This window comes from Oncorhynchus keta, chromosome 35 (genome assembly GCF_023373465.1).
Source record: "Oncorhynchus keta strain PuntledgeMale-10-30-2019 chromosome 35, Oket_V2, whole genome shotgun sequence".
Lineage (NCBI taxonomy): Eukaryota > Metazoa > Chordata > Actinopteri > Salmoniformes > Salmonidae > Oncorhynchus > Oncorhynchus keta.
The window spans coordinates 82,964,158-82,991,978 of NC_068455.1; the positions used below are offsets into that span (position 1 = coordinate 82,964,158).

General features: G+C 45.9%; 1 protein-coding gene across 9 annotated transcripts; it reads right to left on the reverse strand.

Annotated features, from left to right (window-relative positions):
- Positions 1-1,319: 1,319 nt before the first annotated feature.
- Positions 1,320-27,740, reverse strand: LOC118383947 (acidic leucine-rich nuclear phosphoprotein 32 family member B-like). 9 transcript variants are annotated; one of them, XM_052498232.1, is made up of 8 exons: positions 27,491-27,740; positions 25,649-25,798; positions 17,106-17,228; positions 13,729-13,915; positions 7,926-8,020; positions 4,685-4,757; positions 3,419-4,479; positions 1,320-2,565 (listed from the first exon to the last, which is right to left on the reverse strand). In XM_052498232.1, exons 1-7 carry the CDS (start codon positions 27,542-27,544, stop codon positions 4,409-4,411), a joined length of 753 nt encoding a protein of 250 aa, XP_052354192.1. In that variant the 5' UTR covers positions 27,545-27,740; the 3' UTR covers positions 1,320-2,565; positions 3,419-4,408. The 9 variants fall into 9 exon arrangements, with proteins under 9 accessions (XP_052354192.1, XP_052354191.1, XP_052354188.1 ...); XM_052498231.1 differs by having other exon boundaries at positions 1,320-1,695; positions 3,563-4,479; positions 27,394-27,520; XM_052498228.1 differs by having other exon boundaries at positions 1,320-1,791; positions 3,563-4,479; positions 27,394-27,520.
- Positions 27,741-27,821: the final 81 nt, after the last annotated feature.

Below are 27,821 nucleotides of genomic sequence, written 5' to 3' on the forward strand. Positions count from 1 at the left end.
ATCCACCAAGCAGAGTTCCCTCGTTCATACATTACGTATCCATCCACCAAACAGAGGGCCGTGTTCCCTCGTTCATACATTACGTATCCATCCACCAAGCAGAGTTCCCTCGTTCATACCTTACGTATCCATCCACCAACGGTTGTGTGCCACGGCAGACACTGCAGTCGGCACCAGATTGTTAGTTCAGCAACAAAACCGACACAAATGTGCAACTATGGTGCAAAACAGACAGTTGGCTTTAGATTGGCACAATGAGCACATCTCTTCAAAATACGTAAGTTGGTTAGTGATAGAGGAATTCTAAATTCCTTTGTTTTATTGCCAAAACCAATTCGCACTCATTTCTAATTCATTAATGAATTGTAAGTTCATTAATTATGCATGAAGTAGATGGAGACCAGTCATAAAAGCCAAAGGTAACAGCGTTTATTACAAGAGAGTACTAAATGCATACACACATTTCCACAGGTTATAAACTGAACATGACATCATCAGTTTCCCCGCCCTCTCTCCGATTCTCACAAGAGCCCATAGTTCCAGACCTAAAACAATCTTTCTGCTCCTCCCATAAAACTACATTCCACCCAAACGTTTCTTATCTGTCTGAAAAGCTATAGCATCTCTCCCCCTTTAACCGCCCAAGAGGCACAGACAATTAATTCGTTCTGCTTACAGTTTCAGTAACAGCTTAACCAATAACTCTTACTTTTCATACCATAACATAATAGTATTAGAATAAATGGTTCTAATCAATAATGTATACATAATTAATCATTTCAACCATAATTTCCTCTAACAGTTAGCTAGTGGGGCGGGGTAGCCTAGTGGTTATAGCGTTGGACTCGTAACCGAAAGGTTGTAAATTCAAATCCCTGAGCTGACAAGGTACAAAATCTGTCGTTCTGCCCCTGAACAGGCCGTCATTGAAATAAGAATTTGTTCCTAACTGACTTCCCTAGTAAAATAAAAGGGACTTTTTAAAAAAAAAGTGAATTTGAACCATATTAGCATTGACACGAAATCAATCAAAACAAGACGTGGTAACTAGTTGAAAACGAGTAACGATTCCCCACGTGTCATTTTGTTGCTGTGGACAGCCGTCTGGCCAACCAGCACCACAGGTACTGACGGTAATTCTGCCACATTGAAGCCATCGAACGTTATGTGGTTAGCCGACACGTAAACATTTACGATTTTTAAGCCGACAAGCCGCGAACGCGGTCTCTGCTAACCACGCGTGTTGAATGTAAAAGCCCTTTTGGTCTCATTAGATAACAGAAACAGAAATAACAACAGAAGGACAAGAGAACAAGAAGCAAAATGTTAAGATTTTATTTACAAAGTCAATTTTTTGTACTTTTTATTTTTTCTTTGCCTTTATAGTAAGTAAAAAAAAAACAACAGCCACAACCAGCCAGTGTACACAGTACGTCCCCAATTACACCCTATTCCCTAAGCAGTACGTCCCCAATTACACCCTATTCCCTAAGCAGTACGTCCCCAATTACACCCTATTCCCTAAGCAGTGCACTACTTTAGACCAGGACCGTATGGCAACCCCATCCCCTAAGTAGTGCAATACTTTAGACCAGAACCCTATGGCAACCCCATTCCCTAAGTAGTGCACTACTTTAGACCAGGACCCCATGGCAACCCCATTCCCTAAGTAGTGCACTACTTTAGCCCAGTACCCTATGGCAACCCCATTCCCTAAGTAATGCACTACTTTAGACCAGGACCCTATGGCAACCCCATTCCCTAAGTAGTGCACTACTTTAGACCAGGACCCTATGGCAACCCCATTCCCTATGCAGTGCACCCTAAGGATTAGGGTGTGATTTGAGACGTAAAGCCAGAGTGATGTTACCTCTGGGTCCAACCCGAAACACAGGGAGGAGAGACAAGACAGCACTGACAAAATACAAAACAAAAAAAAATCCCCTGAAAAAACGATTTTAAAAAGCTCCGAGGGCAGAAACAAAACAAACTCTAGCTAATGTCTTACAAGGAACCCCATTCAGTCTGTAGACCAGGACCCTATGTCAACCCCATTCAGTCTGTAGACCAGGACCCTATGTCAACCCCATTCCGTATGTAGACCAGGACCCTATGTCAACCCCATTCCGTCTGTAGACCAGGACCCTATGTCAACCCCATTCCGTCTGTAGACCAGGACCCTATGTCAACCCCATTCCGTCTGTAGACCAGGACCCTATGTCAACCCCATTCCGTCTGTAGACCAGGACCCTATGTCAACCCCATTCCGTCTGTAGACCAGGACCCTATGTCAACCCCATTCCGTCTGTAGACCAGGACCCTATGTCAACCCCATTCCGTCTGTAGACCAGGACCCTATGTCAACCCCATTCCGTATGTAGACCAGGACCCTATGTCAACCCCATTCCGTATGTAGACCAGGACCCTATGTCAACCCCATTCCGTATGTAGACCAGGACCCTATGTCAACCCCATTCCGTATGTAGACCAGGACCCTATGTCAACCCCATTCCGTCTGTAGACCAGGACCCTATGTCAACCCCATTCCGTCTGTAGACCAGGACCCTATGTCAACCCCATTCCGTCTAGACCAGGACCCTATGATTCCAGGACCCTATGTCAACCCCATTCCCATTAGACCAGGACCCGTCTGTAGACCAGGACCCTATGTCAACCCCATTCCGTATGTAGACCAGGACCCTATGTCAACCCCATTCCGTATGTAGACCAGGACCCTATGTCAACCCCATTCCGTATGTAGACCAGGACCCTATGTCAACCCCATTCCGTATGTAGACCAGGACCCTATGTCAACCCCATTCCGTATGTAGACTAGGACCCTATGTCAACCCCATTCCGTATGTAGACCAGGGACCCTATGTCAACCCCATTGTCAGGACCCATGTCAACCCCATTCCGTCTGTAGACCAGGACCCTAGACCAGGACCCTATGTCAACCCCATTCCGTATGTAGACCAGGACCCTATGTCAACCCCATTCCGTCTGTAGACCAGGACCCTATGTCAACCCCATTCCGTATGTAGACCAGGACCCTATGTCAACCCCATTCCGTATGTAGACCAGGACCCTATGGCAACCCCATTCCCTAAGTAGTGCACTACTTTAGACCAGGACCCCATTCCCTAAGTAGTGCACTACTTTAGACCAGAAACCCATGGCAACCCCATTCCCTAAGTAGTGCACTACTTTAGACCAGAACCCCATGGCAACTCCATTCCCTAAGTAGTGCACTACTTTAGACCAGAACCCCATGGCAACCCCATTCCCTAAGTAGTGCACTACTTTAGACCAGAACCCCATGGCAACCCCATTCCCTAAGTAGTGCACTACTTTAGACCAGAACAACCCCATGGACCAACCCCATTCCCCAAGTAGTGCACTACTTTAGACCAGAAACCCATGGCAACCCCATTCCCTAAGTAGTGCACTACTTTAGACCAGAACCCCATGGCAACTCCATTCCCTAAGTAGTGCACTACTTTAGACCAGAACCCCATGGCAACCCCATTCCCTAAGTAGTGCACTACTTTAGACCAGAAACCCATGGCAACCCCATTCCCTAAGTAGTGCACTACTTTAGACCAGGACCCCATGGCAACCCCATTCCCTAAGTAGTGCACTACTTTAGACCAGAACCCCATGGCAACCCCATTCCCTAAGTAGTGCACTACTTTAGACCAGAACCACATGGCAACCCCATTCCCTAAGTAGTGCACTACTTTAGACCAGAACCCCATGGCAACCCCATTCCCTAAGTAGTGCACTACTTTTGAAGTGAGCGTATTTATTTATTATTATTCTTTTTTAAATAAAACAAGGGGCCCTTGCCAAAAGCAGTGCACTAAACAGGGATTAATTTGGGACACAGCAGAGGTTGACGAGCTGTCCCCGACATCAGACAGACCACCCCCCCGGTGATGTCACGGAATGTTGCGCGGTGACGAAAGACCCAGTTGTTTTGGGATTCTACCCAGACCCCCCCCCCCCCAAAAGACCACAACACAGGGCAACTTAAGCAAAGGGGTGCACGTGTAGGATGGAGTACCAAATAGCACCCTTTTCCCTATATAGTGCACTACTTGTGACCCTATAGGCTTTTTCAAGGCTATGGTTGTAGTGCACTATATAGGGAATAGGGTGCCACTAGGTTGGCTGGAGGGTTTGGGGGAAAAGGGGAGACGGGTGATTGTGGCAGTAAGGGGCAACTAAAGGCCAGAGAGGGGTATCTGAGATATGGAGGGGTATCTGAGATATGGAGGGGTATCTGAGATATGGAGGGGTATCTGAGATATGGAGGGGTATCTGAGATTATGGAGGGGTATCTGCGATATGGAGGGGCCGGGAGATCTCAGACATCGAGGGGTGTGTGGGACGGGGGGAGGGACACTCAATCGTCTTCATCCTCATCTTCAGGATCCCTCTTCCTCTTCTCTCCTTTCACAGGAGAGTCATCCTCACCTGGAGAGAGAACAAATAGATATGGGTCCCCAAAAGAACAACGCGTTTGGTTATGTACCAAATGGCCCCCTTATTCCATATGTAGTGCACTACCACGACCAGATAGGGAATATGGTGCCATTTCGGATCACAGCCTTCGTGCAGGTACATAGCCAAATTAAAATAAACCTAGAGGACACTTGGGATTGTGTATAACGCTACTAACCGTCGTCTTCGTCGTCGTCTTCATCGTCGTCTTCGTCATCTTCGTCGTCAACATCTCCGTTCACCTCCCCATCCTAGAGAGAGAGAGAGAGAGAAAAACTGTTCGTACAATGGACAGCATTGTAGTATCGGGGCTAAGCTAGCGCCTCCAGTGTAGTATCGGGGCTAAGCTAGCGCCTCCAGTGTAGTATCGGGGCTAAGCTAGCGCCTCCAGTGTAGTATCGGGGCTAAGCTAGCGCCTCCAGTGTAGTATCGGGGCTAAGCTAGCGCCTCCAGTGTAGTATCGGGGCTAAGCTAGCGCCTCCAGTGTAGTATCGGGGCTAAGCTAGCGCCTCCAGTGTAGTATCGGGGCTAAGCTAGCGCCTCCAGTGTAGTTTCAGGTTTAGCTAACGTTAGCAGGCTAACTTGTTGCTCTTGCTTTGTGAAAACGACCAACATGTGTCATATCAGAAAAGATAACTAGGTGGCACCAGAGCCTGTACTTAATTCAATGTTTTGAATTAGGACTGAGTAATATGGCCAAAATATGTCTCACGATATTTTTCCCAATTTTTCTTTGGACAGTATGATGCTATTTTATGCATTTCAAGGGTGCCGAGTTGTTCCTGCTCATACAGTTGACTCCAGCACCGTCTCAAAAAAATAAAAAATAAATCTGCTTTTGGTTCTGCCCATTATTCTACATGTTCTTGAATATTAAATTAAAATATAAAAACATTACGTGTTGCTCCCATGTTTCATCGGTGAAAAAATTAAATAAAAAATAATTAAAAAAAATAGTCTCAAATTTTGTGCACAAATGTATTTGCATCCGGGTTAGTGAGCATTTCTCCTTTACCGAGATAATCCATCCAATGCAGTAAAATGGTTGAAATGGTTGTATTTATATATATTTTTTTGTTCAGTATAAATATGCTTTATTAGTAGTTCATAAGCCTAGGGTGGCAACAAACTAATAAGGGTTTTAAAATGAAGTCTTCATTCTGATTGAAGTTGTATTGAACCGAATTAAAACAATCAAAATAATTTCCAGAATCTTTATACATTTCCTGGACTTTAACTACCATGTCCACACTTTAACTACCATGTCCACACTTTAACTACCATGTCCACACTTTAACTACCATGTCCACACTTTAACTACCATGTCCACACTTTAACTACCATGTCCACACTTTAACTACCATGTCCACACTTTAACTACCATGTCCACACTTTAACTACCATGTCCACACTTTAACTACCATGTCCACACTTTAACTACCATGTCCACACTTTAACTACCATGTCCACACTTTAACTACCATGTCCACACTTTAACTACCATGTCCACACTTTAACTACCATGTCCACACTTTAACTACCATGTCCACACTTTAACTACCATGTCCACACTTTAACTACCATGTCCACACTTTAACTACCATGTCCACACTTTAACTACCATGTCCACACTTTAACTACCATGTCCACACTTTAACTACCATGTCCACACTTTAACTACCATGTCCACACTTTAACTACCATGTCCACACTTTAACTACCATGTCCACACTTTAACTACCATGTCCACACTTTAACTACCATGTCCACACTTTAACTACCATGTCCACACTTTAACTACCATGTCCACACTTTAACTACCATGTCCACACTTTAACTACCATGTCCACACTTTAACTACCATGTCCACACTTTAACTACCATGTCCACACTTTAACTACCATGTCCACACTTTAACTACCATGTCCACACTTTAACTACCATGTCCACACTTTAACTACCATGTCCACACTTTAACTACCATGTCCACACTTTAACTACCATGTCCACACTTTAACTACCATGTCCACACTTTAACTACCATGTCCACACTTTAACTACCATGTCCACACTTTAACTACCATGTCCACACTTTAACTACCATGTCCACACTTTAACTACCATGTCCACACTTTAACTACCATGTCCACACTTTAACTACCATGTCCACACTTTAACTACCATGTCCACACTTTAACTACCATGTCCACACTTTAACTACCATGTCCACACTTTAACTACCATGTCCACACTTTAACTACCATGTCCACACTTTAACTACCATGTCCACACTTTAACTACCATGTCCACACTTTAACTACCATGTCCACACTTTAACTACCATGTCCACACTTTAACTACCATGTCCACACTTTAACTACCATGTCCACACTTTAACTACCATGTCCACACTTTAACTACCATGTCCACACTTTAACTACCATGTCCACACTTTAACTACCATGTCCACACTTTAACTACCATGTCCACACTTTAACTACCATGTCCACACTTTAACTACCATGTCCACACTTTAACTACCATGTCCACACTTTAACTACCATGTCCACACTTTAACTACCATGTCCACACTTTAACTACCATGTCCACACTTTAACTACCATGTCCACACTTTAACTACCATGTCCACACTTTAACTACCATGTCCACACTTTAACTACCATGTCCACACTTTAACTACCATGTCCACACTATAACTACCATAACTACCATGGTCCAATTATGGTTAATAAAATGGTCAGAATTATGGTTAATAAAATGGTCAGAATTATGGTTAATAAAATGGTCAGAATTATGGTTAATAAAATGGTCAGAATTATGGTTAGTAAAATGGTCAGAATTATGGTTACTAAAATGGCTCAGAATTATGGTTAGTAAAATGGTCAGAATTATGGTTAGTAAAATGGTCAGAATTATGGTTAATAAAATGGTCAGAATTATAGTTAATAAAATGGTCAGAATTATGGTTAATAAAATGGTCAGAATTATGGTTAATAAAATGGTCAGAATTATGGTTAATAAAATGGTCAGAATTATGGTTAGTAAAATGGTCAGAATTATGGTTAATAAAATGGTCAGAATTATGGTTAATAAAATGGTCAGAATTATGGTTAATAAAATGGTCAGAATTATGGTTAATAAAATGGTCAGAATTATGGTTAATAAAATGGTCAGAATTATGGTTAATAAAATGGTCAGAATTATGGTTAATAAAATGGTCAGAATTATGGTTAATAAAATGGTCGGCCGATTATTGGAGAAGCCCCCCCCCCCCCCAAAAAGCCGATAATTCAAATCGGCCGATTTATAACTGACAATTACAACAAATACTGAATGAACACTTATAAACACATATAAAATCATATGTTAAACATGTAACATATGTGTTGTATTCTTACCTCTCCACTCTCCCCACTGTCATCTTCCTCTGCAACGACCTCTTCGTCATCCTCCTCTTCGTCCTCCTCCTCTTCAGACTCTCCCTCCTCCCCCTCTGTTCCACAGGACAGAAACAACATTAGACCATCCCTCCTCTCTACAGACTCTTCATCTTTTCCTCAGGACAGAAACAACATTAGACCATCCCTCCTCCCTACAGACTCCCTCCTCCCCCCTCTGTTCCACAGGACAGAAACAACATTAGACCATCCCTCCTCCCTACAGACTCCATATTTTCCTCAGGACAGAAACAACATTAGACCATCCCTCCTCTCTACAGACTCCCTCTTCCCCCCTCTGTCCTACAGGACAGAAACAACATTAGACCATCCCTCCTCTCTACAGACTCTCCCTCTGTTCCTCAGGACAGAAACAACATTAGACCATCCCTCCTCTCTACAGACTCCCTCCTCCCCCTCTGTTCCTCAGGACAGAAACAACATTAGACCATCCCTCCTCTCTACAGACTCTCCCTCCTCCCCCTCTGTTCCACAGGACAGAAACAACATTAGACCATCCCTCCTCTCTACAGACTCCATCTTTTCCTCAGGACAGAAACAACATTAGACCATCCCTCCTCTCTACAGACTCCATCTTCCCCCTCTGTTCCTCAGGACAGAAACAACATTAGACCATCCCTCCTCCCCCTCTACAGACTCTCCCTCTCCCCCTACAGGACAGAAACAACATTAGACCATCCCTCCTCTCTACAGACTCTCCCCCTCTCACAGGACAGAAACAACATTAGACCATCCCTCCTCTCTACAGACAGAAACAACATTAGACCATCCCTCACCCTCTACAGGACAGAAACAACATTAGACCATCCCTCCTCTCTACAGACTCTCCCTCTTCCCCCCTCTGTCCTACAGGACAGAAACAACATTAGACCATCCCTCCTCTCTACAGACTCTCCCTCTTTTCCTCAGGACAGAAACAACATTAGACCATCCCTCCTCCCTACAGACTCCATATTTTCCTCAGGACAGAAACAACATTAGACCATCCCTCCTCTCTACAGACTCCCTCTTCCCCCCTCTGTCCTACAGGACAGAAACAACATTAGACCATCCCTCCTCTCTACAGACTCTCCCTCTTCCCCCTACAGGACAGAAACAACATTAGACCATCCCTCCTCCCCCACAGGACAGAAACAACATTAGACCATCCCTCCTCTCTACAGACTCCCTCTTCCCCCTCTGTCCTACAGGACAGAAACAACATTAGACCATCCCTCCCCCCCACAGGACAGAAACAACATTAAACCATCCCCTCCTCCCCCACAGGACAGAAACAACATTAGACCATCCCTCCTATCTACAGACTCCCTCTTCCCCCTCTGTCCTACAGGACAGAAACAACATTAGACCATCCCTCCTCCCCCACAGGACAGAAACAACATTAGACCATCCCTCCTCTCTACAGACTCCCTCTTCCCCCTCTGTCCTCAGGACAGAAACAACATTAGACCATCCCTCCTCTCTACAGACTCTCCCTCTTCCCCCCACAGGACAGAAACAACATTAGACCATCCCTCCTCCCCCCTCTGTCCTACAGGACAGAAACAACATTAGACCATCCCTCCTCCCTACAGACTCCATATTTTCCTCAGGACAGAAACAACATTAGACCATCCCTCCTCTCTACAGACTCTCCCTCTTCCCCCTACAGGACAGAAACAACATTAGACCATCCCTCCTCTCTACAGACTCTCCCCTCCCCCTACAGGACAGAAACAACATTAGACCATCCCTCCTCTCTACAGACTCTCCCTCTTCCCCCTACAGGACAGAAACAACATTAGACCATCCCTCCTCTCTACAGACTCTCCCTCTTTTCCTCAGGACAGAAACAACATTAGACCATCCCTCCTCTCTACAGACTCTCCCTCTCCCCCTACAGGACAGAAACTTTAGACCACCCCTCCTCTCTAGACTCTCCCCCTTTGTTCCTCAGGACAGAAACAACATTAGACCATCCCTCCTCTCTACAGACTCTCCCTCTTCCCCCTACAGGACAGAAACAACATTAGACCATCCCTCCTCTCTACAGACTCTCCCTCTGTTCCTCAGGACAGAAACAACATTAGACCATCCCTCCTCTCTACAGACTCTCCCTCTTCCCCCTACAGGACAGAAACAACATTAGACCATCCCTCCTCTCTACAGACTCCCTCTGTTCCTCAGGACAGAAACAACATTAGACCATCCCTCCTCTCTACAGACTCTCCCTCTGTTCCTCAGGACAGAAACAACATTAGACCATCCCTCCTCTCTACAGACTCTCCCTCTTCCCCCTCTGTCCTACAGGACAGAAACAACATTAGACCATCCCTCCTCTCTACAGACTCCCTCTTCCCCCCTCTGTCCTACAGGACAGAAACAACATTAGACCATCCCTCCTCCCCCCTCTGTCCTACAGGACAGAAACAACATTAGACCATCCCTCCTCCCAGACAGGACAGAAACAACATTAGACCATCCCTCCTCTCTACAGACTCCCTCATCTCCCCCTCTGTCCTACAGGACAGAAACAACATTAGACCATCCCTCCTCTCTACAGACTCTCCCTCCTCCCCCTCTGTCCTACAGGACAGAAACAACATTAGACCATCCCTCCTCTCTACAGACTCTCCCTCTGTCCTACAGGACAGAAACAACATTAGACCATCCCTCCTCTCTACAGACTCCCCTCCCCCTACAGGACAGAAACAACATTAGACCATCCCTCCTCTCTAGACTCTCCCCCTCTGTCCTACAGGACAGAAACAACATTAGACCATCCCTCCTCTCTACAGACTCCCTCTTCCCCCTCTGTCCTACAGGACAGAAACAACATTAGACCATCCCTCCTCGCTACAGACTCTCCCTCACCCTCTGTCCTACAGGACAGAAACAACATTAGACCATCCCTCCTCTCTACAGACTCTCCCTCCTCCCCTCTGTCCTACAGGACAGAAACAACATTAGACCATCCCTCCTCTCTACAGACTCTCCCTCCTCCCCTCTGTCCTACAGGACAGAAACAACATTAGACCATCCCTCCTCTCTACAGACTCTCCCTCTTCCCCCTCTGACCTACAGGACAGAAACAACATTAGACCATCCCTCCTCTCTACAGACTCTCCATCTCCCCCTACAGGACAGAAACAGCATTAGACCATCCCTCCTCTCTACAGACTCTCCCTCTTCCCCCTACAGGACAGAAACATTAGACCATCCTCTCTAGACTCTCCCTTTGTTCCTCAGGACAGAAACAACATTAGACCATCCCTCCTCTCTACAGACTCTCCCCTCCCCCTACAGGACAGAAACAACATTAGACCCTCCTCCTCACTTCCCCCTCTGTTCCTCAGGACAGAAACAACATTAGACCATCCCTCCTCTCTACAGACTCCCTCTTCCCCCCTCTGTCCTACAGGACAGAAACAACATTAGACCATCCCTCCTCTACAGACTCTCCCTCTTTTCCTCAGGACAGAAACAACATTAGACCATCCCTCCTCTCTACAGACTCCCTCTTCCCCCCTCTGTCCTACAGGACAGAAACAACATTAGACCATCCCTCCTCTCTACAGACTCTCCTCCTCACCCTCTGTCCTACAGGACAGAAACAACATTAGACCATCCCTCCTCTCTACAGACTCTCCCTCCTCACCCTCTGTCCTACAGGACAGAAACAACATTAGACCATCCCTCCTCTCTACAGACTCTCCCTCCTCACCCTCTGTCCTACAGGACAGAAACAACATTAGACCATCCCTCCTCTCTACAGACTCCCTCTTCCCCCTCTGTCCTACAGGACAGAAACAACATTAGACCATCCCTCCTCTCTACAGACTCTCCCTCTGTTCCTCAGGACAGAAACAACATTAGACCATCCCTCCTCTCTACAGACTCTCCCTCCTCACCCTCTGTCCTACAGGACAGAAACAACATTAGACCATCCCTCCTCTACAGACCCCTCACAGGACAGAAACAACATTAGACCATCCCTCCTCTCTACAGACTCTCCCTCTCACCCTCTGTCCTACAGGACAGAAACAACATTAGACCATCCCTCCTCTCTACAGACTCCCTCCTCCCACTCTGTCCTACAGGACAGAAACAACATTAGACCATCCCTTCTCTCTACAGACTCCCTCCTCCCACTCTGTCCTACAGGACAGAAACAACATTAGACCATCCCTCCTGTCTACAGACTCTCCCCCTCTGTTCCACAGGACAGAAACAACATTAGACCATCCCTCCTCTCTACAGACTCTCCTCCCTCACCCTCTGTCCTACAGGACAGAAACAACATTAGACCATCCCTCCTCTCTACAGACTCTCCTCTCACCCTCTGTCCTACAGGACAGAAACAACATTAGACCATCCCTCCTCTCTACAGACTCTCCCTCCTCACCCTCTGTCCTACAGGACAGAAACAACATTAGACCATCCCTCCTCTCTACAGACTCTCCCTCCTCACCCTCTGTCCTACAGGACAAAAACATTAGACCATCCCTCCTCTCTACAGACTCTCCCCCTACAGGACAGAAACAACATTAGACCATCCCTCCTCTCTACAGACTCTCCCTCCTCACCCTCTGTCCTACAGGACAGAAAAACATTAGACCATCCCTCCTCTCTACAGACTCTCCCTCCTCACCCTCTGTCCTACAGGACAGAAACATTAGACCATCCCTCCTGTCTACAGACTCTCCCTCTGTTCCTCAGGACAGAAACAACATTAGACCATCCCTCCACTCTACAGACTCTCCCCCTACAGGACAGAAACAGCATTAGACCATCTCTCCTCTCTAGACTCTCACCCTCTGTCCTACAGGACAGAAACAACATTAGGCCATCCCTCCTCTCTACAGACTCTCCCTCCTCACCCTCCCCCCTACAGGACAGAAACAACATTAGACCATCCCTCCTCTCTACAGACTCTCCCTCTCCCCCCTACAGGAGAGAAACAGCGTGCTAAATCAGGCCCCCCCGCAACTGGTGGCCCATGAGCCCAAGTTATTATTTTGGGGAATTTATTGTTGGGACATAAAATACAAAAATAAACAGGAAGTCAGCACCAACTGATTTTAAATCGAGGAAATTTGTTCCCAAATAAAGCAGAGAGAGATCGTATCCTTCGAAATTTTTTTTAAAAAAAAAAAAAAAAAAGTGTCCTTTGAAATTATTTTTTTAGTCAAATACTGGATCTGTTTGGGGCTCCTTCGCAGTTCATTTGCAGACTACTAATTATTAAGTTCTGCCCCCCTGACCATCTGCTCAAAATATATATATATATTTAAAACAACCCCGAAGGCTGAATCTAGATAATCCCTGCCCTATATAGTGTATTCTCAACATCTTCACAAAGAGACATGATAAATAATTCATCTGCCAGATTCATAGAGACACTGGGACCATTTCTGCAGACCGAAACTAGCTAACTAAACTACGACGTCCCCTTGGGCGTTTTGCTCATTTGACAGTTGGCGTTTCTTTAAGAATTTAGGGGGGATACCTAGTTATTTGCGAAACAAATTTTCCATATTCAACTGAACCCCTCTGAATCAGAGAGAAGTGTGTGTTGGGGGGGGGGGGGACGTAAGGCAGCCCCAGGGAGCAGTTGTTGTTGGGGGTTAAGTGCCTTGCTCAAGGGCAGGACGACAGACCCCCCCCACCTTGCAGCCTCTCAAGTTTCAAACCAGCATCCTTTCGGTTACTGGCCCAACGCTCTTAACTGCCGCCCTATAAGTACGCTCTCGGGAAGTCTCACCTTCATCATCTTCATCCTCGACCCCGTCTCCCTCGCCGTCCGAGTCGGAGGCCTCGCAGTCTTCGATATCGTAGCCATCCAGGTATGTGAGCTGCGGGAGGAGCTTGAAGATGCTCTCCCTGTAGTCTCCCAGGTTGGTGACCTCGCAGTTAAACAGGTCCAGGGACTTCAGTATGGGAAGCTTTTTCTAACAAGGGAGAGGTTATTAACAGTGTTATTCCCAGCTATAACAGTCTCATGTACAGTTATAAACAAGGGGTTAAGGTTAGGGGTATAAATAAAGTTTATAAAAAATGTCACAGTTATAAGTCGTATTAAGAGCTACGACAGTCTTATACCAAGTTATAAGCAGTTATAACCCGTCATGTTCCCAGAACGCTGTTATTTAGGAATGGCTCCAACAACCACAAGTAGGGATGCACGATATAAAATCGGCGAACACATCGGAATCGGACGACATTAGCTAAAAAATGCCACCGTCGGTATCCGCCATTTGACGAGAAAAAACACCAAGTGCCACCACTACTATCAGTAGCACTGTCAAAAAATGCACAACAACGAAAAAGGATGCTAACACCGGCCACGAACGATGTGTTTACAATACCACGTTGGTAATAAAGCATAACTTGTTTGGCCGTAACTCCTGGGGTAGCTAGCTTTAGCTACTGAAACCGATGTTAGCCAGCTAGCATTCCCAGCTAGCTAACTATAGCTACTGAAACAGATGTTAGCTAGCTAGCATTCCCAGCTAGCTAACTACAGCTACTGAAACCGATGTTAGCCAGCTAGCATTCCCAGCTAGCTAACTATAGCTACTGAAACAGATTGTCGTTTTGCTATGTGTTTATGGGAAGAACATTGTTTGCATCCATGAGTTAGCCAGCAGTTTAAAATCATCAGCACTGTAGGAGAACGATACAACTTGACCAGCATCATAGCATACGCATCGACGCATCGTTGTGACATATGAAATAGGAGTGATGATGTACTCAATGTGTAATAACTACTTAAAAAAATATATATATCGAATGATTTAAATTAATGTGACGTGCCAGTCATATTCAGGTCCCACCAGGGGTCGTATTCAGTAACAGTTCCAACACCCACCAGGGGTCGTATTCAGTAACAGTTCCAACACCCACCAGGGGTCGTATTCAGTAACAGTTCCAACACCCCCCAGGGGTCGTATTCAGTAACAGCTCCAACAACCACCAGGGGTCTTTCAGTAACAGTTCCAACACCCCCAGGGGTCGATTCAGTAACAGTTCCAAACCCCCAGGGGTCGTATTCAGTAACAGTTCCAACACCCCCATATTCAGTAACAGTTCCAACACCCCCAGGGGTCGTATTCAGTAACAGTTCCAACACCCCCAGGGGTCGTATTCAGTAACAGTTCCAACACCCCCAGGGGTCGTATTCAGTTCCAACACCCCCAGGGGTCGTATTCAGTAACAGTTCCAACACCCCCAGGGGTCGTATTCAGTAACAGTTCCAACACCCCCAGGGGTCGTATTCAGTAACAGTTCCAACACCCCCAGGGGTCGTATTCAGTAACAGTTCCAACACCCCCAGGGGTCGTATTCAGTAACAGTTCCAACACCCACCAGGGGTCGTATTCAGTAACAGTTCCAACACCCCCAGGGGTCGTATTCAGTAACAGTTCCAACACCCCCAGGGGTCGTATTCAGTAACAGTTCCAACACCCCCAGGGGTCGTATTCAGTAACAGTTCCAACACCCCCAGGGGTCGTATTCAGTAACAGTTCCAACACCCCCAGGGGTCGTATTCAGTAACAGTTCCAACACCCCCAGGGGTCGTATTCAGTAACAGTTCCAACACCCCCCAGGGGTCGTATTCAGTAACAGTTCCAACACCCCCCAGGGGTCGTATTCAGTAACAGTTCCAACACCCACCAGGGGTCGTATTCAGTAACAGTTCCAACACCCCCAGGGGTCGTTTTCAGTAACAGTTCCAACACCCCCAGGGGTCGTATTCAGTAACAGTTCCAACACCCCCCAGGGGTCGTATTCAGTAACAGTTCCAACACCCACCAGGGGTCGTATTCAGTAACAGTTCCAACACCCACCAGGGGTCGTATTCAGTAACAGTTCCAACACCCCCAGGGGTCGTATTCAGTAACAGTTCCAACACCCCCAGGGGTCGTATTCAGTAACAGTTCCAACACCCACCAGGGGTCGTATTCAGTAACAGTTCCAACACCCACCAGGGGTCGTATTCAGTAACAGTTCCAACACCCACCAGGGGTCGTATTCAGTAACAGTTCCAACACCCACCAGGGGTCGTATTCAGTAACAGTTCCAACACCCACCAGGGGTCGTATTCAGTAACAGTTCCAACACCCACCAGGGGTCGTATTCAGTAACAGTTCCAACACCCACCAGGGGTCGTATTCAGTAACAGTTCCAACACCCACCAGGGGTCGTATTCAGTAACAGTTCCAACACCCACCAGGGGTCGTATTCAGTAACAGCTCCAACACCCACCAGGGGTCGTATTCAGTAACAGTTCCAACACCCACCAGGGGTCGTATTCAGTAACAGTTCCAACAGCCACCAGGGGTCGTATTCAGTAACAGTTCCAACAGCCACCAGGGGTCGTATTCAGTAACAGTTCCAACACCCCCCAGGGGTCGTATTCAGTAACAGTTCCAACACCCACCAGGGGTCGTATTCAGTAACAGTTCCAACACCCACCAGGGGTCGTATTCAGTAACAGTTCCAACACCCCCAGGGGTCGTATTCAGTAACAGTTCCAACACCCCCAGGGGTCGTATTCAGTAACAGTTCCAACACCCACCAGGGGTCGTATTCAGTAACAGTTCCAACACCCACCAGGGGTCGTATTCAGTAACAGTTCCAACACCCACCAGGGGTCGTATTCAGTAACAGTTCCAACACCCACCAGGGGTCGTATTCAGTAACAGCTCCAACAACCACCAGGGGTCGTATTCAGTAACAGCTCCAACACCCACCAGGGGTCGTATTCAGTAACAGCTCCAACACCCACCAGGGGTCGTATTCAGTAACAGTTCCAACACCCACCAGGGGTCGTATTCAGTAACAGTTCCAACAGCCACCAGGGGTCGTATTCAGTAACAGTTCCAACACCCACCAGGGGTCGTATTCAGTAACAGTTCCAACAGCCACCAGGGGTCGTATTCAGTAACAGTTCCAACACCCCCCAGGGGTCGTATTCAGTAACAGTTCCAACAGCCACCAGGGGTCGTATTCAGTAACAGTTCCAACACCCCCCAGGGGTCGTATTCAGTAACAGTTACAACACCCACCAGGGGTCGTATTCAGTAACAGTTCCAACATCCACCAGGGGTCGTATTCAGTAACAGTTCCAACACCCACCAGTGGTTCCAGTGTGCTGATGTCCTTGAACTTGTTTCCAGAGAGGTTGAGGTGTGTGAGGTTGACCAGCCTCTCAGCCAGCACCTCCAGACCACCAGATATCCGGTTGTCACTTAGCTCCAACTACAGAAGAAGAAATAGTCACGTTATTTATTTACAGTCTAGGGGGGGGGGGGTACAAATCAAAAGGTACAAATCTGTCGTTCTGCCCCAGTTAACCCACTGTTCCCAGGCCGTCATTGAAAATAAGAATGTGTTCTTAACTGACTTGCCTGGTTAAATGAAGGTTAAAAAACATTTTTTTTTTTAAATGTGACACGGTGAAAAGCTACACATTGTTATGACTGTTAATTATGCATTTAACTGGTCTTAAAGAGGAAAAGAGATTATTACGATGATCTATGACAATGTACACGATTCAATTATTACCCATCATCCAACGGGACTTGTTCATGGAGTCATTTAAAATGACTGAAATGTTCTGCCGGATTAAACAAAGTTTAAAGGTCAAACTAAACCAGCATGTAGCTGGTCTGAAGCCTAAAGTCACACTAAACCAGCATGTAGCTGGTCTGAAGTCTAAAGTCACACTAAACCAGCATGTAGCTGGTCTGAAGTCTAAAGTCACACTAAACCAGCATGTAGCTGGTCTGAAGTCTAAAGTCACACTAAACCAGCATGTAGCTGGTCTGAAGTCTAAAGTCACACTAAACCAGCTGGTCTGAAGTCTAAAGTCACACTAAACCAGCTGGTCTGAAGCCTAAAGTCACACTAAACCAGCATGTAGCTGGTCTGAAGTCTAAAGTCACACTAAACCAGCATGTAGCTGGTCTGAAGTCTAAAGTCACACTAAACCAGCTGGTCTGAAGCCTAAAGTCACACTAAACCAGCTGGTCTGAAGTCTAAAGTCACACTAAACCAGCTGGTCTGAAGTCTAAAGTCACACTAAACCAGCTGGTCTGAAGTCTAAAGTCACACTAAACCAGCTGGTCTGAAGTCTAAAGTCACACTAAACCAGCTGGTCTGAAGCCTAAAGTCACACTAAAACCAGCTGGTCTGAAGCCTAAAGTCACACTAAACCAGCTGGTCTGAAGCCTAAAGTCACACTAAACCAGCTGGTCTGAAGCCTAAAGTCACACTAAACCAGCTGGTCTGAAGTCTAAAGTCACACTAAACCAGCTGGTCTGAAGCCTAAAGTCACACTAAACCAGCTGGTCTGAAGTCTAAAGTCACACTAAACCAGCTGGTCTGAAGTCTAAAGTCACACTAAACCAGCTGGTCTGAAGTCTAAAGTCACACTAAACCAGCTGGTCTGAAGTCTAAAGTCACACTAAACCAGCATGTAGCTGGTCTGAAGTCTAAAGTCACACTAAACCAGCATGTAGCTGGTCTGAAGTCTAAAGTCACACTAAACCAGCTGGTCAGTCTAAAGTCACACTAAACCAGCTGGTCTGAAGCCTAAAGTCACACTAAACCAGCTGGTCTGAAGCCTGTCACACTAAACCAGCTGGTCTGAAGCCTAAAGTCACACTAAACCAGCTGGTCTGAAGTCTAAAGTCACACTAAACCAGCATGTAGCTGGTCTGAAGTCTAAAGTCACACTAAACCAGCATGTAGCTGGTCTGAAGTCTAAAGTCACACTAAACCAGCATGTAGCTGGTCTGAAGTCTAAAGTCACACTAAACCAGCATGTAGCTGGTCTGAAGCCTAAAGTCACACTAAACCAGCTGGTCTGAAGTCTAAAGTCACACTAAACCAGCTGGTCTGAAGTCTAAAGTCACACTAAACCAGCTGGTCTGAAGTCTAAAGTCACACTAAACCAGCATGTAGCTGGTCTGAAGTCTAAAGTCACACTAAACCAGCATGTAGCTGGTCTGAAGTCTAAAGTCACACTAAACCAGCTGGTCTGAAGTCTAAAGTCACACTAAACCAGCTGGTCTGAAGCCTAAAGTCACACTAAACCAGCTGGTCTGAAGCCTAAAGTCACACTAAACCAGCTGGTCTGAAGCCTAAAGTCACACTAAACCAGCTGGTCTGAAGCCTAAAGTCACACTAAACCAGCTGGTCTGAAGCCTAAAGTCACACTAAACCAGCTGGTCTGAAGCCTAAAGTCACACTAAACCAGCTGGTCTGAAGTCTAAAGTCACACTAAACCAGCTGGTCTGAAGTCTAAAGTCACACTAAACCAGCTGGTCTGAAGTCTAAAGTCACACTAAACCAGCTGGTCTGAAGTCTAAAGTCACACTAAACCAGCTGGTCTGAAGCCTAAAGTCACACTAAACCAGCCAGCTGGTCTGAAGTCTAAAGTCACACTAAACCAGCTGGTCTGAAGTCTAAAGTCACACTAAACCAGCTGGTCTGAAGTCTAAAGTCACACTAAACCAGCTGGTCTGAAGTCTAAAGTCACACTAAACCAGCTGGTCAGCTAAAGTCACACTAAACCAGCTGGTCTGAAGTCTAAAGTCACACTAAACCAGCTGGTCTGAAGTCTAAAGTCACACTAAACCAGCTGGTCTGAAGCCTAAAGTCACACTAAACCAGCTGGTCTGAAGCCTAAAGTCACACTAAACCAGCTGGTCTGAAGCCTAAAGTCACACTAAACCAGCATGTAGCTGGTCTGAAGTCTAAAGTCACACTAAACCAGCTGGTCTGAAGCCTAAAGTCACACTAAACCAGCATGTAGCTGGTCTGAAGTCTAAAGTCACACTAAACCAGCTGGTCTGAAGTCTAAAGTCACACTAAACCAGCTGGTCTGAAGTCTAAAGTCACACTAAACCAGCTGGTCTGAAGCCTAAAGTCACACTAAACCAGCTGGTCTGAAGCCTAAAGTCACACTAAACCAGCATGTAGCTGGTCTGAAGTCTAAAGTCACACTAAACCAGCATGTAGCTGGTCTGAAGTCTAAAGTCACACTAAACCAGCATGTAGCTGGTCTGAAGTCTAAAGTCACACTAAACCAGCATGTAGCTGGTCTGAAGTCTAAAGTCACACTAAACCAGCTGGTCTGAAGCCTAAAGTCACACTAAACCAGCATGTAGCTGGTCTGAAGCCTAAAGTCACACTAAACCAGCTGGTCTGAAGCCTAAAGTCACACTAAACCAGCTGGTCTGAAGTCTAAAGTCACACTAAACCAGCTGGTCTGAAGTCTAAAGTCACACTAAACCAGCATGTAGCTGGTCTGAAGTCTAAAGTCACACTAAACCAGCATGTAGCTGGTCTGAAGCCTAAAGTCACACTAAACCAGCATGTAGCTGGTCTGAAGTCTAAAGTCACACTAAACCAGCTGGTCTGAAGTCTAAAGTCACACTAAACCAGCTGGTCTGAAGCCTAAAGTCACACTAAACCAGCTGGTCTGAAGCCTAAAGTCACACTAAACCAGCTGGTCTGAAGCCTAAAGTCACACTAAACCAGCTGGTCTGAAGCCTAAAGTCACACTAAACCAGCTGGTCTGAAGTCTAAAGTCACACTAAACCAGCATGTAGCTGGTCTGAAGTCTAAAGTCACACTAAACCAGCATGTAGCTGGTCTGAAGTCTAAAGTCACACTAAACCAGCTGGTCTGAAGTCTAAAGTCACACTAAACCAGCTGGTCTGAAGTCTAAAGTCACACTAAACCAGCTGGTCTGAAGCCTAAAGTCACACTAAACCAGCATGTAGCTGGTCTGAAGTCTAAAGTCACACTAAACCAGCTGGTCTGAAGTCTAAAGTCACACTAAACCAGCTGGTCTGAAGTCTAAAGTCACACTAAACCAGCTGGTCTGAAGTCTAAAGTCACACTAAACCAGCTGGTCTTAAGTCTAAAGTCACACTAAACCAGCTGGTCTGAAGTCTAAAGTCACACTAAACCAGCTGGTCTGAAGCCTAAAGTCACACTAAACCAGCTGGTCTGAAGCCTAAAGTCACACTAAACCAGCATGTAGCTGGTCTGAAGCCTAAAGTCACACTAAACCAGCTGGTCTGAAGCCTAAAGTCACACTAAACCAGCTGGTCTGAAGTCTAAAGTCACACTAAACCAGCTGGTCTGAAGCCTAAAGTCACACTAAACCAGCTGGTCTGAAGCCTAAAGTCACACTAAACCAGCTGGTCTGAAGCCTAAAGTCACACTAAACCAGCTGGTCTGAAGCCTAAAGTCACACTAAACCAGCATGTAGCTGGTCTGAAGTCTAAAGTCACACTAAACCAGCATGTAGCTGGTCTGAAGCCTAAAGTCACACTAAACCAGCATGTAGCTGGTCTGAAGTCTAAAGTCACACTAAACCAGCATGTAGCTGGTCTGAAGTCTAAAGTCACACTAAACCAGCATGTAGCTGGTCTGAAGTCTAAAGTCACACTAAACCAGCTGGTCTGAAGCCTAAAGTCACACTAAACCAGCTGGTCTGAAGTCTAAAGTCACACTAAACCAGCATGTAGCTGGTCTGAAGTCTAAAGTCACACTAAACCAGCATGTAGCTGGTCTGAAGTCTAAAGTCACACTAAACCAGCTGGTCTGAAGCCTAAAGTCACACTAAACCAGCATGTAGCTGGTCTGAAGTCTAAAGTCACACTAAACCAGCTGGTCTGAAGTCTAAAGTCACACTAAACCAGCTGGTCTGAAGTCTAAAGTCACACTAAACCAGCTGGTCTGAAGCCTAAAGTCACACTAAACCAGCATGTAGCTGGTCTGAAGCCTAAAGTCACACTAAACCAGCATGTAGCTGGTCTGAAGTCTAAAGTCACACTAAACCAGCATGTAGCTGGTCTGAAGCCTAAAGTCACACTAAACCAGCTGGTCTGAAGCCTAAAGTCACACTAAACCAGCTGGTCTGAAGTCTAAAGTCACACTAAACCAGCATGTAGCTGGTCTGAAGTCTAAAGTCACACTAAACCAGCATGTAGCTGGTCTGAAGCCTAAAGTCACACTAAACCAGCTGGTCTGAAGCCTAAAGTCACACTAAACCAGCTGGTCTGAAGTCTAAAGTCACACTAAACCAGCATGTAGCTGGTCTGAAGTCTAAAGTCACACTAAACCAGCATGTAGCTGGTCTGAAGTCTAAAGTCACACTAAACCAGCATGTAGCTGGTCTGAAGACTAAAGTCACACTAAACCAGCTGGTCTGAAGCCTAAAGTCACACTAAACCAGCTGGTCTGAAGCCTAAAGTCACACTAAACCAGCTGGTCTGAAGCCTAAAGTCACACTAAACCAGCTGGTCTGAAGCCTAAAGTCACACTAAACCAGCTGGTCTGAAGCCTAAAGTCACACTAAACCAGCTGGTCTGAAGCCTAAAGTCACACTAAACCAGCTGGTCTGAAGCCTAAAGTCACACTAAACCAGCTGGTCTGAAGCCTAAAGTCACACTAAACCAGCTGGTCTGAAGCCTAAAGTCACACTAAACCAGCTGGTCTGAAGTCTAAAGTCACACTAAACCAGCATGTAGCTGGTCTGAAGCCTAAAGTCACACTAAACCAGCATGTAGCTGGTCTGAAGTCTAAAGTCACACTAAACCAGCATGTAGCTGGTCTGAAGTCTAAAGTCACACTAAACCAGCATGTAGCTGGTCTGAAGTCTAAAGTCACACTAAACCAGCATGTAGCTGGTCTGAAGCCTAAAGTCACACTAAACCAGCTGGTCTGAAGCCTAAAGTCACACTAAACCAGCATGTAGCTGGTCTGAAGCCTAAAGTCACACTAAACCAGCATGTAGCTGGTCTGAAGCCAAAACAGAAAGGAAATTCCCTTGTTTAAAAACTAAACCCCCTCCCCCATGCTGGTTTACAGTTATGGTTTCCCTGGTTTAAAACACCCCCTCCCCCATGCTGGTTTACAGTTACCCTGGTTTAAAAACCCCCTCCCCATGCTGGTTTACAGTTATGGTTTCCTGGTTTAAAACACCCCCCTCCCCCATGCTGGTTTACAGTTATGGTTTCCCTGGTTTAAAAACCCCCCCCATGTTGGTTTACAGTTATGGTTTCCCTGGTTTAAAACACCCCTCCCTCCCCCATGCTGGTTTACAGTTATGGTTTCCTGGTTTAAAACACCCCCCTCCCCCATGCTGGTTTACAGTTATGGTTTCCTGGTTTAAAACACCCCCCCAATGCTGGTTTACAGTTATGGTTTCCTGGTTTAAAACCCCCCTCCCCCAATGCTGGTTTACAGTTATGGTTTCCCTGGTTTAAAACATCCCCCATGCTGGTTTACAGTTATGGTTTCCCTTGTTTAAAAACCCCCAATGCTGGTTTACAGTTATGGTTTCCCTGGTTTAAAACATCCCCCCATGCTGGTTTACAGTTATGGTTTCCTGGTTTAAAACACCCCCCTCCCCCATGCTGGTTTACAGTTATGGTTACCCTGGTTTAAAACACCCCCCTCCCCCATGCTGGTTTACAGTTATGGTTTCCCTGGTTTAAAACACCCCCTCCCCCATGCTGGTTTACAGTTATGGTTTCCTGGTTTAAAACCCCCCTCCCCCGTGCTGGTTTACAGTTATGGTTTCCCTGGTTTAAAACCCCCCCCCCCCATGCTGGTTTACAGTTATGGTTTCCCTGGTTTAAAACACCCCCCCTCCCCCATGCTGGTTTACAGTTATGGTTTCTGGTTTAAAGTCTCCCCCATGCTGGTTTACAGTTATGGTTTCCCTGGTTTAAAACACCCCCAATGCTGGTTTACAGTTATGGTTTCCCTGGTTTAAAACACCCCCTCCCCCATGCTGGTTTACAGTTATGGTTTCCCTGGTTTAAAACACCCCCATGCTGGTTTACAGTTATGGTTTCCTGGTTTAAAACACCCCCCCATGCTGGTTTACAGTTATGGTTTCCCTGGTTTAAAACCCCCCTCCCCCATGCTGGTTTACAGTTATGGTTTCCTGGTTTAAAACACCCCCCTCCTGGTTTACAGTTATGGTTTCCATGGTTTAAAACACCCCCGCTCCCCATGCTGGTTTACAGTTATGGTTTCCCTGGTTTAAAACACCCCTCCCTCCCCCATGCTGGTTTACAGTTATGGTTTCCTGGTTTAAAACACCCCCCTCCCCCATGCTGGTTTACAGTTATGGTTTCCTGGTTTAAAACACCCCCAATGCTGGTTTACAGTTATGGTTTCCCTGGTTTAAAACACCCCCTCCCCCATGCTGGTTTTTAAACCAGCAGTTATGGTTTCCCTGGTTTAAAACATCCCCCCCATGCTGGTTTACAGTTATGGTTTCCCCAAAACACCTCCCCCAATGCTGGTTTACAGTTATGGTTTCCCTGGTTTAAAACATCCCCCATGCTGGTTTACAGTTACCTGGTTTAAAACACCCCCTCCCCCATGCTGGTTTACTGTTAAGTTTAAAACACCCCCTCCCCATGCTGGTTTACAGTTATGGTTTCCCTTGTTTAAAACACCCCCCTCCCCCATGCTGGTTTACAGTTATGGTTTCCCTTGTTTAAAAACCCCCAATGCTGGTTTACAGTTATGGTTTCCCTGGTTTAAAACACCCCCTCCCCCATGCTGGTTTACAGTTATGGTTTCCCTGGTTTAAAACACCCCCATGCTGGTTTACAGTTATGGTTTCCTGGTTTAAAACACCCCCCCCATGCTGGTTTACAGTTATGGTTTCCCTGGTTTAAAACACCCCCCTCCCCCATGCTGGTTTACAGTTATGGTTTCCTGGTTTACCCCCCTCCTGGTTTACAGTTATGGTTTCCATGGTTTAAAACACCCCCGCTCCCCATGCTGGTTTACAGTTATGGTTTCCCTGGTTTAAAACCCCCCATGCTGGTTTACAGTTATGGTTTCCCTGGTTTAAAACACCCCCCCCATGCTGGTTTACAGTTATGGTTTCCTGGTTTAAAACACCCCCCCCATGCTGGTTTACAGTTATGGTTTCCTGGTTTAAACCCCCCATGCTGGTTTACAGTTATGGTTTCCCTGGTTTAAAACTACCCCCATGCTGGTTTACAGTTATGGTTTCCTGGTTTAAAACACCCCCCCCCATGCTGGTTTACAGTTATGGTTTTCCTGGTTTAAAACACCCCCATGCTGGTTTACAGTTATGGTTTCCTGGTTTAAAACACCCCCCTATGGTTTCCCTGGTTTAAAACACCCCCATGCTGGTTTACAGTTATGGTTTCCTGGTTTAAAACACCCCCCCAATGCTGGTTTACAGTTATGGTTTCCCTGGTTTAAAACACCCCCCCCCCCATGCTGGTTTACAGTTATGGTTTCCCTGGTTTAAAACACCCCCATGCTGGTTTACAGTTATGGTTTCCCTGGTTTAAAACACCCCCCCATGCTGGTTTACAGTTATGGTTTCCCTGGTTTAAAACACCCCTCCCCCCCATGCTGGTTTACAGTTATGGTTTCCCTGGTTTAAAACACCCCCCCCCTCCCCCATGCTGGTTTACAGTTATGGTTTCCCTGGTTTAAAACATCCCCTTCAACAATAGCTACATGCTTGTTTAGAGTGATACCTTCCCCCAGACTGGGTATGATTGATGTGACTATGGGGATGTATGGGCCCTGTCCAGATGTAATGCACTGTAAAACGAACAATGGTGCCAATTGGGCCACAAACCTAGTCGTCATACCTTTTTTAATTTCCCCAGTTTGGGTATGTTTGAGACGTTGATGAGGCCGACGTTGATGAGACTCAACAGTTCCAGGTTCTCAAACTCCTCCGTTATGCCCTCCATTTTCCCCTCGTTCGACCGACAGTTATCCAGGACAAGCTCCTGAACCTAAAAGAGAAGGACAGGGAGAGAAACAGGGAGCAGGTAGAAAAAAAAGAGGGGGATAAATAAACATTTATGTCCCGTAGTTATTTTGAATATTTTACATGTATTTCTATCAAAAAGTGCAAATGGGGAAAAAAATAATTTGATGTTTCGAATCTGTTTTATTTTGGCACTTGAAAAGCAGCCATGTTTATAAGCAGAACTGTCTGTAAACTGTGTGCACGTGATGTAGATAGCTGGTGAGGGGACTCGATTAACTTCGCCCGGGATGGCGTGTTTTGCACTGGTGAAATGTGGTTGCTTTCGTTTTGGAACCGGGCCTTCCGGGTATGAGCCAAGTGGCCCGCTCAAAATATCGGTTCAAAGCAATGAGCAATGCAAAAAAACAATTACTTTAGATTTTTTTTTTTTTTTTTTTTAAACAATTAAAATTAAACTGCCTTCCCAATGAAAACTACATAGAAAAAAAAGATTTGATGGAAAAGTGATGTACGTTTCTGGACGACGCACGATGTTGCTAAACATGACCCGAGCGGCGCAGATTATTGTTCTATTTGAGAAAGGCGCTTCTCCTCGCCAGTTCAACGGCTACAGTCCGGCCCCACAGCTCAGCATAACCGAATCCCCCCCAATGTTACCTAGCCACCAAAGTTACGTTGCTAGCCAGCTAGCTAACGGACGGGTCTTTAACCGGTCAAAGTGTATCCAAAACAGTTCGCGGCTCTGTACATTTACTATCATTTCAAAATAAAGTATTCGCAGTTATAACCGATTAAATAAACAAAAAAAGTCTAATGATTCGCTTTCTTAGTTAGCCGGCATGCTAGATACGCGCCCAACAACGTTGAGTTCTATGCTAGCTAAAACATGGCTACCGCTATGCTAGCTAAAACATGGCTACCGCTATGCTAGCTAAAACATGGCTACCGCTATGCTAGCTAAAACATGGCTACCGCTATGCTAGCTAAAACATGGCTACCGCTATGCTAGCTAAAACATGGCTACCGCTATGCTAGCTAAAACATGGCTACCGCTATGCTAGCTAAAACATGGCTACCGCTATGCTAGCTAAAACATGGCTACCGCTATGCTAGCTAAAACATGGCTACCGCTATGCTAGCTAAAACATGGCTACCGCTATGCTAGCTAAAACATGGCTACCGCTATGCTAGCTAAAACATGGCTACCGCTATGCTAGCTAAAACATGGCTACCGCTATGCTAGCTAAAACATGGCTACCGCTATGCTCGCAATGATGTTCAGTGTGTTGGCCTTTACTTTGATAGTATAAAGGTTGATTGTTACAAAATATACATCTGTATCAAACAACAACAGGAAAAACTACAGCAGATGGCTAACAATATATATATATATATTTTTTAAACGTATTTTGTTACACATTTTGTTAGCCATTTTCCTGTTTACCTTCACGGGTCCGGTTTGACTTGTAAAGTGATTCAGCGAAGTTAACGTAGGCAGATAAATTAGCGCTCCTAAAAACGAATGCATCTAACGGCATTACCTAGTTAATTTACAATATATTTATCCAATTAGAAATTGAGTTTGAGAAAACATAGGAGGTAAAGAAAGTATATTACCAGCAGCAGGCTTTCGGAGGACCCCATGTGCTCCGACATGACTTCCACACACAGTAAACTTTGGTGTCGCATGTTAAAACCTAAATCATATACTTACATCCGACGGCGTCCTATTTCTCAGTTCTAGGTGAATTCTCTTTTTCATGTCCATTTTCTCCCCCCTCCTCTCTTTATCTCTCGGATCTGGTTGGACCGTTTTCTTGGTTTCTACAGCCTTGCTCGCTCCGGTTTGACGATCTTGAAGCGAAAAAGAGAGAGCTGCGTTCGTGGAAGTCAGAAAGTGGGTCAAATGCGAATGATCTGTTTGCGCCGAGTAGAAACCGCGGCGAAACTAAAATACTCAACAGTGCCCGGTGTGGCCGCGTTACCGCACTACAGGCAACATGCATGACTTGTTGACGAACTACGGATGGATGCACCAAGCTTTG

Excerpts from the sequence above, each read along its gene's own strand:
- LOC118383947 (XM_052498231.1), bottom strand. The coding sequence starts at position 27,465 with ATGCGACACCAAAGTTTACTGTGTGTGGAAGTCATGTCGGAGCACATG. Across the intron at positions 17,229-25,648 it reads AACTGGGGAAATTAAAAAAG|TTGGAGCTAAGTGACAACCG; the intron begins GTATGACGACTA and ends CTTCTTCTGTAG. Across the intron at positions 4,758-7,925 it reads ACAGTGGGGAGAGTGGAGAG|GATGGGGAGGTGAACGGAGA; the intron begins GTAAGAATACAA and ends CTCTCTCTCTAG.